The sequence below is a fragment of the Lissotriton helveticus genome, chromosome 3_2, assembly GCF_964261635.1.
Source record: "Lissotriton helveticus chromosome 3_2, aLisHel1.1, whole genome shotgun sequence".
In the NCBI taxonomy this organism is placed as follows: Eukaryota; Metazoa; Chordata; class Amphibia; order Caudata; family Salamandridae; genus Lissotriton; species Lissotriton helveticus.
In genome coordinates, this window is record NC_136062.1 from 73,595,840 (window position 1) to 73,609,777 (window position 13,938).

Genomic DNA, 13,938 nt, shown 5'->3' on the forward strand with positions numbered 1-13,938 from the left:
GGTATATGGCTGCTTCACTTACAACCCGGGAAAATGGACTACATAGGCTGTAGGGGTGTCCTGCTCATGCAGGGGCACCCTCACACTTGGAACCAAGCACGCGCCCTCAGGATTATAAAGGCCTGCTATAGGGGTGACTTAAAGGTTGTTCGTGCAGTGGCCCTAGATATAGGAAACCTATATCTATTGTAAGTGGTACTAGCACCAGCTTACACAGGCTGGTAAAGCCCTTGGATCGCTCGATCAAGGGGGAGGAGGGGTAATTTGCAGATGGGGAGAATACTCAGAATAGAATGATAATATTTATACAGTGTCCGAAAAAGCCCTATCCTAGATGCACATGGAGGTTCTCCTCATGATTGAGGCCTCCAGGGATCTTGCTCTGCAATCGTATTATGCATTCTGAGTATTCTCCCCATCTGCAAATCCCCCCTCCGCCCCCCTTGATCCAGCGATCCAAGGGCTCTACCTCATCAATATCGCGGCTAACGTTACAGTTGGCACTGAACGCACTACACCCACTTTTTCAGAGCACCTGCTTTGTTGACTCATGTCTGCTTCATCACTCTCCCTCACCCCTACTCCTTTTTCTTTAGATATACCCAATGTGGGCGTAAACCAGTGTTTCTTTTCGAAGGGCATTTCCAATTATTAAATGTAGGGTTGTCTAATCTCTTTTGCTCTGGGGTGTAGAAGGAATGGCTGGGTATTACTAAGCAGGGTCACTGGACCATCATGCTACCAGCCACAGCAGAAGGACCCCATTTAGCACGTAAGTTACACCTGGCACTTGCAGACTTCACTGCTACAGGCGCAGAGCGTTTATTAAACGTGTAAGGCTTTCATTATTTCCTGCCACATTTAGCACTGGCTTATCTGCCACCTGCCTAACTTCTGCTGTGCTTTAAATTACGGGACCAGCTCTAATGAAATATTTCATGCACTATTATAAACTAACTCGATTTTGAGTGTTCTACATTTCAGCATTCAATATGTACAAATGCTAATGATTTGTTTGGAGTCTGTTTTCCGTTTGAATGGGTACGCTCCATTTGTGCATGTTTCTTTTATGTTTATCATTACCCAGGAAATGCTTTAAAGGTCACTGCCACTTCCAGGTCATTGTATGACTTTGACAAAGACCGTGCTGTCGAAACAGGCAGTCAATAAATACTTGATTTTCCCTTTAAAATCCTGAGTGTGACTCCTCCTTACGGACTTGGTACATGAAGATACTTGAATGTCACAGCGGGTCCAGCTCCTGCCTGTCTGCACCAACCCCGCCTCGTGGACATAATTGGTAGAAAGGCTGGACTTTGCCTAAACATATATATATTCACAGAAAAAAAACATGGCCATTTCACTCGTACAAAACCATAGAAATTCCTCCGTTATAGTTAGTACTGCTAACTATAACGCGCGCGCCCGCAATGCACTGCTGATGATGTCACATATTGCATCATTCATGACATGGTCAGTGACATCACTGATGACATCTCAAATGACATCACTGATGACATCTCAAATGACCTCACTGATGACATCTCAAATGACCTCACTGATGAATTCATCCAGTGAATGTGGTTTAGTTTGAAATTTAAATATGTATTCTATATATACCAATCTGTATTGAAGATTGAGTGGATATATAACTGTCTGGATGGAGGATTTAGTAGCTGCCTGACTGTCTGTTTAAGTGAGTAATTAAAAGTGTCTCACTTAATACATGGATTAGTACCTAAACTATGTGAATGTATGCATCACTTTCTCTGTTGTTGTATACCATGCTGCATCAGTTGGTCACTAACTACATGAGTGTGTATATTGGTTATTGATTAATTGGGTGAGTATTTGTATGGGACACTGAGTTTGTGTGTGGTTGGATGGGGTGTGTGTAACTCTATGCATAGATGTGTGAATGGTTGAATGACTAAGTGTATAGGTTTAAAAGTGCATGTGGAAACAGTTGTTTGGCTGACTGAGTGTATGTATTTGTGTGTTGGTGAGCGAATATACGTTTTAGTTGTACATCTTCAACAAAGTAAAAAAATAAAAGGCATTGTATGTGAGAGTTGGTGTAAATAAATAAGTATATGTAAGAGTCAGTGATTGTGAGAGTAACTATATGAATGAGTGTATAATTGTAATGGTGATTTTTTAACATATTAACTATGAGTTACTATGTGTTTGAATAAATTAGGTGTTGGATAATTGTGTAAGTGAGTAAATGTAAGTGTGATTAATTTTTTTATGAGTGAGTAGGATGACTGCATAATCGACTAAGGTGACTGCTCATGTGTCAATGTCTATATATGTGTATAAGTGTATTTTGATAGTGTTCTAATAATTAGTGACTGCATGTATAACTCATTCTGTTGTTAAATAGGTAAGTTGTGTGTGTAGACTTAGGAATCAGTGAGTGGGTATGTATTAACTGGTATTGGCGTGTCAATGGTTTTAAATATGGTACTGTGTATTTTACAGTGAGTGATGAAAGGTTATGCTAGTGTATGATGAGGTGTATCAGATTGTCACGTGGATGATGTCATCAGTGATGTCATTTGAGATGTCATCAGTGAAGGCATCAGTGATGTTACTGACCATGTCATGAATGATGCAATATGTGACATCATCAGCAGTGCAATGCGGGCGCGCGAGTTATAGTTAGCAGATCTAACTATAACGGAGGAATTTCTATGGTTTTGTACGAGTGAAATGGCCAGCTGAAACCTATGGTTTTTTCTGTGAATTACTAAGGTTTTTTTAAATGCTAATTTCTAACTATAACTTATCTGAAACCTATGGTTTGTTTCAGTGAATTTCAAAGGTTTTTTTAAATGCTAATTTTTAAGTGTGATAGTAGTTATACCTATTTTTTGTACTGATTGTCTACAGTTTTTTAACTGTTTATTTATAAATATTTTATTCATTAAATAACATATTTTTTCCGAAAATTGAAAGAAAATTTTTGGAAAAAATTCAAACTGAAATATTGATGAATTTTTTTGTTTTCATTTTTTATTTTAATATATTTATATTATTATTAATATTTTTTTAAATGCTCCCAAATTTTTTCCAGAGTCGCGCACTCAAAGCGTACACATCACGGTGGGTGCGCGGATTCCAGTCGCCATTTTAGAAAAGTCGTGAAGGATCTGCGTACGGTGTGCGACAACTGCGTGTTTTTCAGTTACATCACTACATTTAATATTACGTGATGTGCGCGATTGGTATGCAACCAGTCTGCGACTCCTGCTCCCGTGCATTCGCGACACATGCGCATTACAGAACGAGTCGCTTGCGCGGTGGCGGGTCCCGCGTGACGTCATCTACGTGCTGGTGTGCGCTCTGTGCGTGACACCCGCAAAAATAATTTATGTTCCAAAATGATATGTATGCGTCTTTAATATACATATTAGGACAAGAGATTATCTAAGATATTCATAAAAATAATATATTTGTACTCATAATAAACATATTATTTTTAAATATATTGTCGCGAAGTCGGGTGCATGCATCATGAGCACAGAGAACCAGGTCAGCAGAGCTGCTGTAGAGCCAGAGAAACCGGGTCAGCAGAGCTGTTGTAGAGCCAGAGAAACAGGTCAGCAGAGTTGCTCTAGAGCCTAAGAAGTAGGTCAACATAGCTGCTCTAGAACCAGAGACCCAGGTAAGCAGAGCTGCTCGAGAGCCAGAGACCCAGGTCAGCAGAGCTGCTCTAGAGGCTGAGAACCAGGTCAGCGGAGCTGCTGTAGAGCCAGAGAAACCAGGTCAGCTGAGCTGCTTTAGAAGGAGAGAACGATGCAGCAGAACTGCTTTAGAGCCAGAGAACCAGGTCAGCAGAGCTGCTTTAGAGCCAGAGAACCAGGTCAGCAGAGCTGCTTTAGAGCCATAGAGCCAAGTCAGCAGAGCTGCTCTAAAGGCAGAGAACCAGGTCAGCTGAGCTGCTTTAGAGGGAGAGAACCAGGTCAGCAGAGCTGCTTTAGTGCCAGAGACCCAGGTCAGCAGAGCTGCTGTAGAGCCAGAGAACTAGGTCAGCAGAGCTGCTCTAGAGCCAGAGCGACCAGGTCAGCAGAGCTGCTTTAGAGAGAGAGAACCAGGTCAGCAGAGCTGCTTTAGCACCAGAGAACCCGATCAGCAGAGCTGCTGTAGAGCCAGGGAAACCAGGTCAGTAGAGCTGCTTTAGAGGGAGAGAACCAGGTCAGCAGAGCTGCTTTAGTGCCAGAGAACCAGGTCAGCAGAGCTGCTTTAGAGCCAGAGAATCAGGTCAGCAGAGCTGCTTTAGAGCCAGAGAATCAGGTCAGCAGAGCTGCTCTAGAGCCAGAGAACCAGGTCAGCTGAGCTGCTTTAGAGGGAGAGAACCAGGTCAGCAGAGCTGCTTTAGAGCCAGGTCAGCGGAGCTGATCTAGAGACAGAGACCCAGGTCAGCAGAGCTGCTCTAGAGCCAGAGAAACCAGGTCAGCAGAGCTGCTTTAGAGGGAGAAAACCAGGTCAGCAGAGCTGCTTTAGAGCCAGGTCAGCGGAGCTGATCTAGAGCCAGAGAACCAGGTCAGCAGAGCTGCTGTACAGCCAGAGAACCAGGTCAGCAGAGCTGCTCTAGAGGTAGAGAACCAGGTCAGCAAAGCTGATTTAGATGGAGAGAACCAGACCAGCAGAGCTGCTTTAGCGCCAGAGAACCGTTCAGCAGAGCTGCTCTAGAGCCAGAGTACCAAGTCAACAGAGCTGATGTAGAGCCAGAGAAACCAGGTCAGTAGGGCTGGTTGCTTTAGAGCAAAGGCACCAGGTCAGCAGAGCTGCTCTAGAGCCAGAGAACCAGGTCAGCAGAACTGCTTTAGAGCCATACAGCCGGGTCAGCAGAGCTGCTTTAGCACCAGAGAACCAGGTCAGCAGAGCTGTTGTAGAGCCAGAGAACCAGGTCACCAGAGCTGCTCTAGAGCCTAAGAACCTGATCAGCAGAGCTGCTGTAGAGCCATGGAAACCAGGTCAGTAGAGCTGCTTTAGAGGGAGAAAACCAGGTCAGCAGAGCTGCCTTAGAGCCAGAGAACCAGACCAGCAGAGCTGGTGTAGAGCCAGAAAAAAACGGTCAGTAGAGCTGCTTTAGAGGGAGAGAACCAGGTCAGCAGACCTGCTCTAGAGGGAGAGAACCAGGTCAGCAGAGCTGCTCAAGAGCCAGAGAACCATGTCGGCAGAACTGCTTTAGAGCCATAGAACTGTGTCAGTAGAGCTGCTTTAGAGCCAGAGAACTAGGTCAGCAGAGCTGTTGTAGAGCCAGAGAACCAGATCAGCAGAGCTGCTATATAGCCTAAGAACTAGGTCAGCAGAGCTGCTCTAGAGCCAGAGAACCGGGTCAGCAGACCTACTGTGGAGCCAGAGAAACCACGTCAGCAGAGCTGCTTTAGAGGGAGAGAATCAGGTCAGCAGAGCTGCTTTAGAGCCAGAGTACCAGGTCAGCAGAGCTGCTTTAGAGCCAGAGAACCAGGTCAGCAGAGCTGCTCTAGCTGACACTGACTGATTGACACTGATTGACTGATACTGACTGACTGACACTGATTGACTGACACTGATTGACACTGACTGACTGACTGACTGACACTGATTGACTGATACTGACTGACTGACACTGATTGACTGACACTGACTGACTTCTCTCTACTACTCTACTACTCACTCTATACTACTCTCTCTACTACTCACTCTACTACTCACTCTCTACTACTCACTCTACTCTCTACTGCTACTCTCTACTACTCACTATCTACTACTCTCTACTACTACTCTCTACTACGCACTCTCTACTACTCTCTACTAATCACTCTACTACTCTCTGCCAGTCACTCTCTACTCGCTCTCTACTACTCTCTACTTCTCACTCTACTACTCACTACTACTCACTCTCTACTACTCACTCTCTACTACTCCACTACTCTCTACTACTCTCCCTCTACTACTCACTTTCTACCACTCACTCTACTATTCTCTGCTACTCTCTCTCTACTACTCACTTACTACTCACTCTCTACTACTCTCTACTACTCACTCTCTACTCTATTACTCACTCTCTACTACTCACTCTCTACTACTCTACTACTCACTCTCTACTACTCTACTACTACTCTCTCTCTACTACTCTCTACTACGCACTCTCTACTACTCACTCTACTACTCTCTACCACTCACTCTCTAGTACTCACTCTCTACTACTCTCTCTACTACTAACTCTCTACTACTCACTCTACTACTCGCTCCCTACTACTCTCTACTTCTCACTCTACTACTCACTACTACTCATTCTCTAATACTCTCTACTACTCCACTACTCTCTACTACTCCACTACTCTCTACTACTCTACTACTCTCTACTATTCTCTCTCTACTACTCACTTTCTACTACTCACTCTACTACTCTCTGCTACTCACTCTCTACTACTCTCCCTCTACTACTCTCTACTACTCACTCTCTACTGCTCTCTACTACTCATGCTCTACTACTCACTCTCTACTACTCACTCTCTACTACTCCCTCTACAACTCTCTACTACTCTCTACTACTCCCTCTCTACTACTCCCTCTACAACTCTCTACTACTCACGCTACTACTCACTCTCTGCTATTCTCTCTACCACTCTACTATTCTCTCTACCACTCTACTACTCACTCTACTACTACTCTCTACTACTCACTCTCTACTACTCTACTACTACTCTCTCTCTACTACTCTCTACTACTACTCTCTACTACTACTCTCTACTATGCACTCTCTACTACGCACTCTCTACTACGCACTCTCTACTACTCACTCTACTACTCACTCTACTACTCTCTACCACTCACTCTCTAGTACTCACTCTCTACTACTCTCTACTACTCTACTACTCTCTCTACTACTAACTCTCTACTACTCACTCTACTACTCGCTCCCTACTACTCTCTACTTCTCACTCTACTACTCACTACTACTCATTCTCTACTACTCTCTACTACTCCACTACTCTCTACTACTCTACTACTCACTTTCTACTACTCACTCTACTAATCTCTGCTACTCCCTCTCTACTACTCTCCCTCTACTACTCTCCCTCTACTACTCACTCTCTACTACTCACTACTACTCTCTCTCTACTACTCTCTACTACTCACTCTACTACTCTCTCTCTCTACTACTCTCTACTACTCACTCTACCACTCACTCTACTACTCTCTACTATTCTCTCTCTGCTACTCTCTCTACTACTCACTCTCTACTATTCTCTACTACTCACTCTACTACTCACTCTCTACTACTCCCTCTACAACTCTCTACTACTCACACTCTACTACTCACTCTACTACTCTCTCTCTGCTAGTCACTCTCTACTACTCACTCTCTACTACTCTCTGCTACTCACTCTCTACTGCTCTCTACTACTCATGCTCTACTACTCACTCTCTACTACTAACTCTCTACTACTCACTCTCTACTACTCACTCTCTACTACTCCCTCTCTACTACTCCCTCTACAACTCTCTACTACTCGCGCTACTACTCACTCTCTGCTATTCTCTCTACCACTCTACTACTCACACTACTACTCTCTACTACTCACTCTCTACTACTCTACTACTACTCTCTCTCTACTACTCCTCTCTACTATGCACTCTCTACTATGCACTCTCTACTATGCACTCTCTACTACGCACTCTCTACTATGCACTCTCTACTACTCACTCTACTACTCACTCTACTACTCACTACCACTCAATCTAATACTCACTCTCTACTACTCTCTACTACTCTACTACTCTCTACTACTCTCTCTACTACTAACTCTCTACTACTCACTCTACTACTCGCTCCCTACTACTCTACTTCTCACTCTACTACTCACTACTACTCATTCTCTACTACTCTCTACTACTCCACTACTCTCTACTACTCTACTACTCTCTACTACTCACTTTCTACTACTCACTCTACTACTCTCTGCTACTCACTCTCTACTACTCTCCCTCTACTACTCACTCTCTACTACTCACTCTCTACTACTCTCTCTCTACTACTCTACTACTCACTCTACTACTCACTCTACTAATACTTTCTACTACTCACTCTCGCTACTCTCTCTCTACTACTCTCTCTCTCTACTCTATACTACTCACTCTACCACTCACTCTACTACTCTCTACTATTCTCTCTGCTACTCTCTCTACTACTCACTCTCTACTACTCACTCTCTACTACTCTCTACTACTCACTCTACTACTCTCTCTCTACTACTCTCTACTACTCACTCTACCACTCACTCTACTACTCTCTACTATTCTCTCTGCTACTCTCTCTACTACTCACTCTCTACTACTCACTCTCTACTACTCTCTACTACTCACTCTACTACTCTCTCTCTACTACTCTCTACTACTCACTCTCTACTACTCCCTCTCTACTACTCCCTCTCTACTACTCCCTCTACAACTCTCTACTACTCACGCTACTACTCACTCTCTGCTATTCTCTCTACCACTCTACTACTCACTCTACTACTACTCTCTACTACTCACTCTCTACTCTCTACTACTCACTCTTCCTCTACTACTCTCTACTATTCTCTCTCTGTTACTCACTCTCTACTACTCACTCTCTACTACTCACTCTCTACTACTCTCTACTACTCATGCTCTACTACTCACTCTACTACTCACTCTCTACTACTCCCTCTACAACTCTCTACTACTCACACTCTACTACTCACTCTACTACTCTCTCTCTGCTACTCACTCTCTACTACTCACTCTCTTCTCACTCTCTACTGCTCTCTACTGCTCATGCTCTACTACTCACTCTCTACTACTCTCTACTACTCACTCTACTACTCACTCTCTACTACTCCCTCTACTACTCCCTCTACAACTCTCTACTACTCACGCTATTACTCACTCTCTACTGCTCTCTACTGCTCATGCTCTACTACTCACTCTCTACTACTCACTCTCTACTACTCTCTACTACTCACTCTCTACTACTCACTCTCTACTACTCCCTCTACTACTCACTCTACTACTCTCTACTACTCACTCTCTACTCTAATTTCCTCACTCTCTACCTCTACACCTCTACCTTTACACCTCTACCTCTCTACATGCACACATATGCACATATATATGCATATGCATTTATATATATATGTATGTGTATATATATATATTTACATACATATATAAGCCTATATATAAAATGCATATCTGTATAAATACAAATATAAATGCATGCATACATATACATATATGCATACATATGCATGTTATGTACATGAAAGTTTGAAAAACACTAATAAAAGCAAAGCTAAAAAGCCACCTAATTACAAACAGAAGTGCTTTAAATTTAACGAGGGTGCAACCTATTGCATTTTCAATGCTTGTTTACTTTGGTTCCATCAAGAAGGCATTCAGATGTGACACACATTTGCCATAAATTCAGAATGTTAGCACTCTAGTTGCTTATTAGATCACTGTAGTAAAGCAACTGTTCACCAGGGAAGTCTGCTGCTGGTATTGAAAGTGCATGTTTCAGTCTGCATGTCAGAATTTTTTAATGAAATAGAAGAGGATTTGAGAAGTCACTCAAAATGTGCCCTAATTTTTCTTTCTGCAGCACTATCTAAGGCAAAATGAACCCCCTCATTTTGTTCCTTTTTAAATTAAATGTTTTAAGAGTTGCTACTTTATTCCAATCAAGATGGCTTCAGGTGTACCATACGTTTGTCATAAGTAGGACTGTTAGCGTTCTAGTTGTTCTTTAGAACACTCTGGGAAGCTGCAGTAGAACACAAAGGAATCAACTGACAGTCGCTGCCCTTGTTAGATGTTCATGTTTTACTGAGAATGTCAAACTTTATTCTCACATGACTGAGAAAGATAATGTGAATTTAAAGAAAATATGCTCTCAGTTTGGCTTATAGATCACCTTCCAAATCTCTGTGGGAAAAGCATGAGAAAACAGTTTTCTCTCAAACATGATTCATGATATCCCAGCAGAAGGTTTTTTCACATGGTAAAATCACCTTAGAACACACCAAAATTCCTAAAAGGAGTATGGTACCATCAAAAAATGATTTATAATTTAACTAGTCTTAAAACCGTCTATTAACTGCAATGCTTTTTAATGAGGTGCTATCATGTATATTGGTCCCAAGATGGCTGCCAACACTTCTTGGATGAAGTGCGTACAGCCAATCAGATCTCACGATGAGATGTGTGGTTAGGTTCCACCCAGATATAAATGTATTATTTTCCATTAATATCTAAAAAAAACTACTGAACAGCTATACACCATTTAACAAAAAGGCATGACTCTGAACCAAGGTCTACCTTTCTGCCAAATTTGCTTCCGTTCCGTTCAGCAGTTCGGGCTGTAGCTGCGATTAAAGGTTCCTATGGAAAATTGCATGGGGAAAACACGTTTTGAGACCCACCTTTTTTCTCGTCCCAGCTTGACGAATCACCTTGAGACTGTCAGGATAGGAGCGGACCGGAGCTCCCCACCAGTTTTGAAAATTTCGCGAAGATTCGTCAACCGGCGCCAAAATTATTCCAAACAGAATGTTGCGGATTTCCTATGGAAAATAGGTCCTGAATATAACTACCTACTGGCGACCGCCAGTAGATAATATCTATAGATATAGATATTAATATATATATGTATCTGAAAATTAATGGAGCAGTAGGTGGATTTAAAGATCGTAACAACAAAAAAACATGTGCTGCATAGAAATTGAACAAAAAAAATCAAATAATATAGGAAGGATTCCGAAAAACTGTACAAGAATTAGTGAACATGCACCAATGTTATGTATAGAACATTTTTGATGGGTAGAGCCATTGTATGATTTAGCGAGTAAAACCATGAATGGTAGTATGTCCATGCAGTTAGCATATTTTATATAGTGTGCTGCATTTCGTAGTTTATTGTACAAAAAATGTCAGTTAAATGTGTGTTTCAAAGCTTGTATGAGTTTATTGATACGGATTGGTTTTTTTTCAAAGCCTTCACTTGTCATGATCATGGTGCCACTCTGCTTAAGTATGCACCGAAGCAGCAGCTCATAATCACCGCAGGAAGAAAAGGTCGTATCTGCATATTTGATATTAGGCAGAGGCAACTTCTTCACACTTTTCAAGCCCACGATTCAGCCATAAAGGCTCTCGCATTAGAGCCCTCTGAAGACTTTTTTGCGACAGGTTCAGCAGAAGGTAACATAAAGGTATGTTAGTGAAAATGGTTTACGGGTATTATTCCAACTATCAAATTAATAATTACAAAAAAGTCATTTCATAATGATGTGTTGCGTGAATAATGTTATCAAAGATTAAGGCCCACATACATCAACGTTTCCGTTTGCGATTCCTAAATTGCGAAAATTAAGGAATCGCAATTTAGAAATCGCAAACGGCAATGCATGAAAAATTCGCAATTTTTTTTGCGATTCTGTATTTTTCCTTAATTGTGATTCACAATTTGCGAATCGCAATTAAGGAAAACCCTTCCCATTGAATGGGAAGGCATTCACATTTTGCGAATTTCAAATTGCGATTCGCAAAATGTGAATGCAATTTCAAGGGTGCAGGGGGGGTCCAAAGAACCCCTCCCTGCACCCCTGAAATGTAACTTTAAATGCAATTTACACACACACATGCCCCAAGGGCATGTGTGTGTGTGTAAATCAAAAGTTTCAAAAAAATTGTGCATATTTGAAAGTTTTCTGTAAATTAGCATGAAGTTCAACTTCATGCTAATTTACCACTTCCAAATTGCGAATTCGCAATTACAAAATAATCATGCATTGCATTTAAGAAATCTGAAATTGCGATTTCTTAAATGCAATCGCAATTTTAGAAATCGCAACATGGTTTCGATTCCTAAAATTGCGAAATGCATGATGCATTCCGAATTAGTCAATTGCATTCGCAAACGGCCGAAAATTGCGATTCGCACCGTTTGCGAATGCAATTGACTTTGATGCATGTGGGCCTAAGAACCTTCTAGTCGGGTTTCTTTTCAATATTAAACATCACTTAATGCTGATGTTAAGAAAAACAATCTGAAGGCCCATAGTCATCTTTGCACTTATTTTTCTCACAGGTGTGGAAATTGACAACTCATGGTTTAATGCATTCCTTTAAACATGAACATGCCAAGCAGTCCATCTTTAGGAATACTGGAGCTGGTGTCATGCAGATCGAAATAGAACTAGGCAATCGGATTTTTTCCTGTGGAGCAGATGGCACACTGAAAATGAGAGTTTTACCCAATGCGTTTAACATTTCATCTGGCAGCTTTGAACTCCTGTAGAGTATGTAAATGTTAACCCAAAGTGATGCTTTTCTGAAGACCACCAGGGCTGCCTTTAGCGTGACTACCGATGCACTATTTATTAATTAAAATGCAGAAATAACGTGTCTAGAGGATGACTTTTTAAAGCTACTTTACTGGTTAGAACATTTCATGGCATTCACTGGATGGGTATGCATGTACTGTATTGTAATAAAAAGTAAAGCAACCTACTTTGATTCGTGCTTTGTGTAATATGACACAAACCATAGGACGGATCAGCACATCTTTTTTGATGTGATCCATCTTCCAGGCCATGCCACTTTGTGGATGCATGATTTAACTTAAAATTTCACAGGCATTTTATGTCCATAAATGTATCTGACATATGTTGTGCAGCTAAAGATTACCAGTGATTACAATATTGAGACAAAGAGCAAAATACATATGTACGAAAATAGTAGTCGACGCGTCATTCCTGTTTTTTTTTGTTATGTGTCTTTTCCGTTCAAAAACATTTGGTACTGTAATACTATATTCACACTGTATTTTACATAATATTAAATTATTTTGACTATAATATTTATTGTTTTAAGACATACCGTTTTATTATGAACGAAACATGTATGTAATAAATGTTTCCTGCTACCAGGTTTGTTTGAGCACATTGTAAGTGTTGTCCCAAAAATGTCTATTTTATTTTCTTGCACTGTATAAAGGTAAACAATCTAGAATACACACTGATAAGTCTTCAAATGAATGTTAGGCTTTTTACAGCCAGTTAGTAAATCGTATACGAATATGGTAATCTATTTCTAACCTCAGCATATTGTATAAACTATGCAGTGTTGTCGTATATACCACTAGGCAATCATGTCATACTTTCCTGTCTCTTCTGGTGCGAGCAAACACTTTCATATTGAGAACAATCTCTGAGAGTTTAAATGTTAAACAACACATTGTCTTATTGTTTCAATATAAATTTAGATGTCTGTGATGTAGTGTACATTTTCTTTGACATTGAATGCACCTTTTTATCAAGGCACTTCTAGTGTTCAACTTATGAAGAAAGTAAATGCATCTGTCTGAGTTTTACTTTTGCAGCTAAAATAAATCATGTTTAGTTTATGAACAAACTGGCCAAAAAATCTTAACTTGTCTTACTATTAGATAATGTTTTATTAGTCTATACTGTTTGTGAAGTACTATTTTGATTGTGGTACAGGCACGTTTTTTTGCCACCATCTTCAATCGTCCAGGGTGACAGCAGAGGAACCAGAAATCTTAAAATATACCCAGGTACAACCTGTAAGGGGCAGCATGGTGTTGGGCACTAGTGAAGCAGGTGAGCGAAATGCAGTTTTGGCTCATTGTAGGTGAGTCTAGTGAGGTACGGAATGACTCGAGTCAAGGAGTAAATAGGAATGACGATAAATGCTTCTAGAGGAGTTTGTGCATGATGTTTCTGATCTGTATTGTATGTAGATGTAGTGAATGTGCTGCACTTTGGGAGTCGAGACGTGTGGAGCAGTATGATGAAAGATGGACTGGGGGTTCCACCTGCCTGGCAGAGTTCACCGCAGTACTGTCAAATATACCATACTTTACACGCTCTGAAACCAGGCTCCTAGCAACAT

The 13,938-nt window shown here is 41.2% G+C and overlaps 1 protein-coding gene across 2 annotated transcripts in view; it reads left to right on the forward strand.

Annotated features, from left to right (window-relative positions):
• Positions 1-13,455, forward strand: part of DMXL2 (Dmx like 2) — a 1,907,871-nt gene extending 1,894,416 nt beyond the window's left edge. For both annotated transcript variants that reach the window (XM_078684818.1, XM_078684819.1), the window contains 2 exons: positions 11,017-11,234; positions 12,113-13,455. In XM_078684818.1, the coding sequence (XP_078540944.1) occupies positions 11,017-11,234; positions 12,113-12,322 (428 nt within the window). In that variant the 3' untranslated portion in view covers positions 12,323-13,455. The remainder of the gene's footprint in view (positions 1-11,016; positions 11,235-12,112) is intronic.
• Positions 13,456-13,938: the final 483 nt, after the last annotated feature.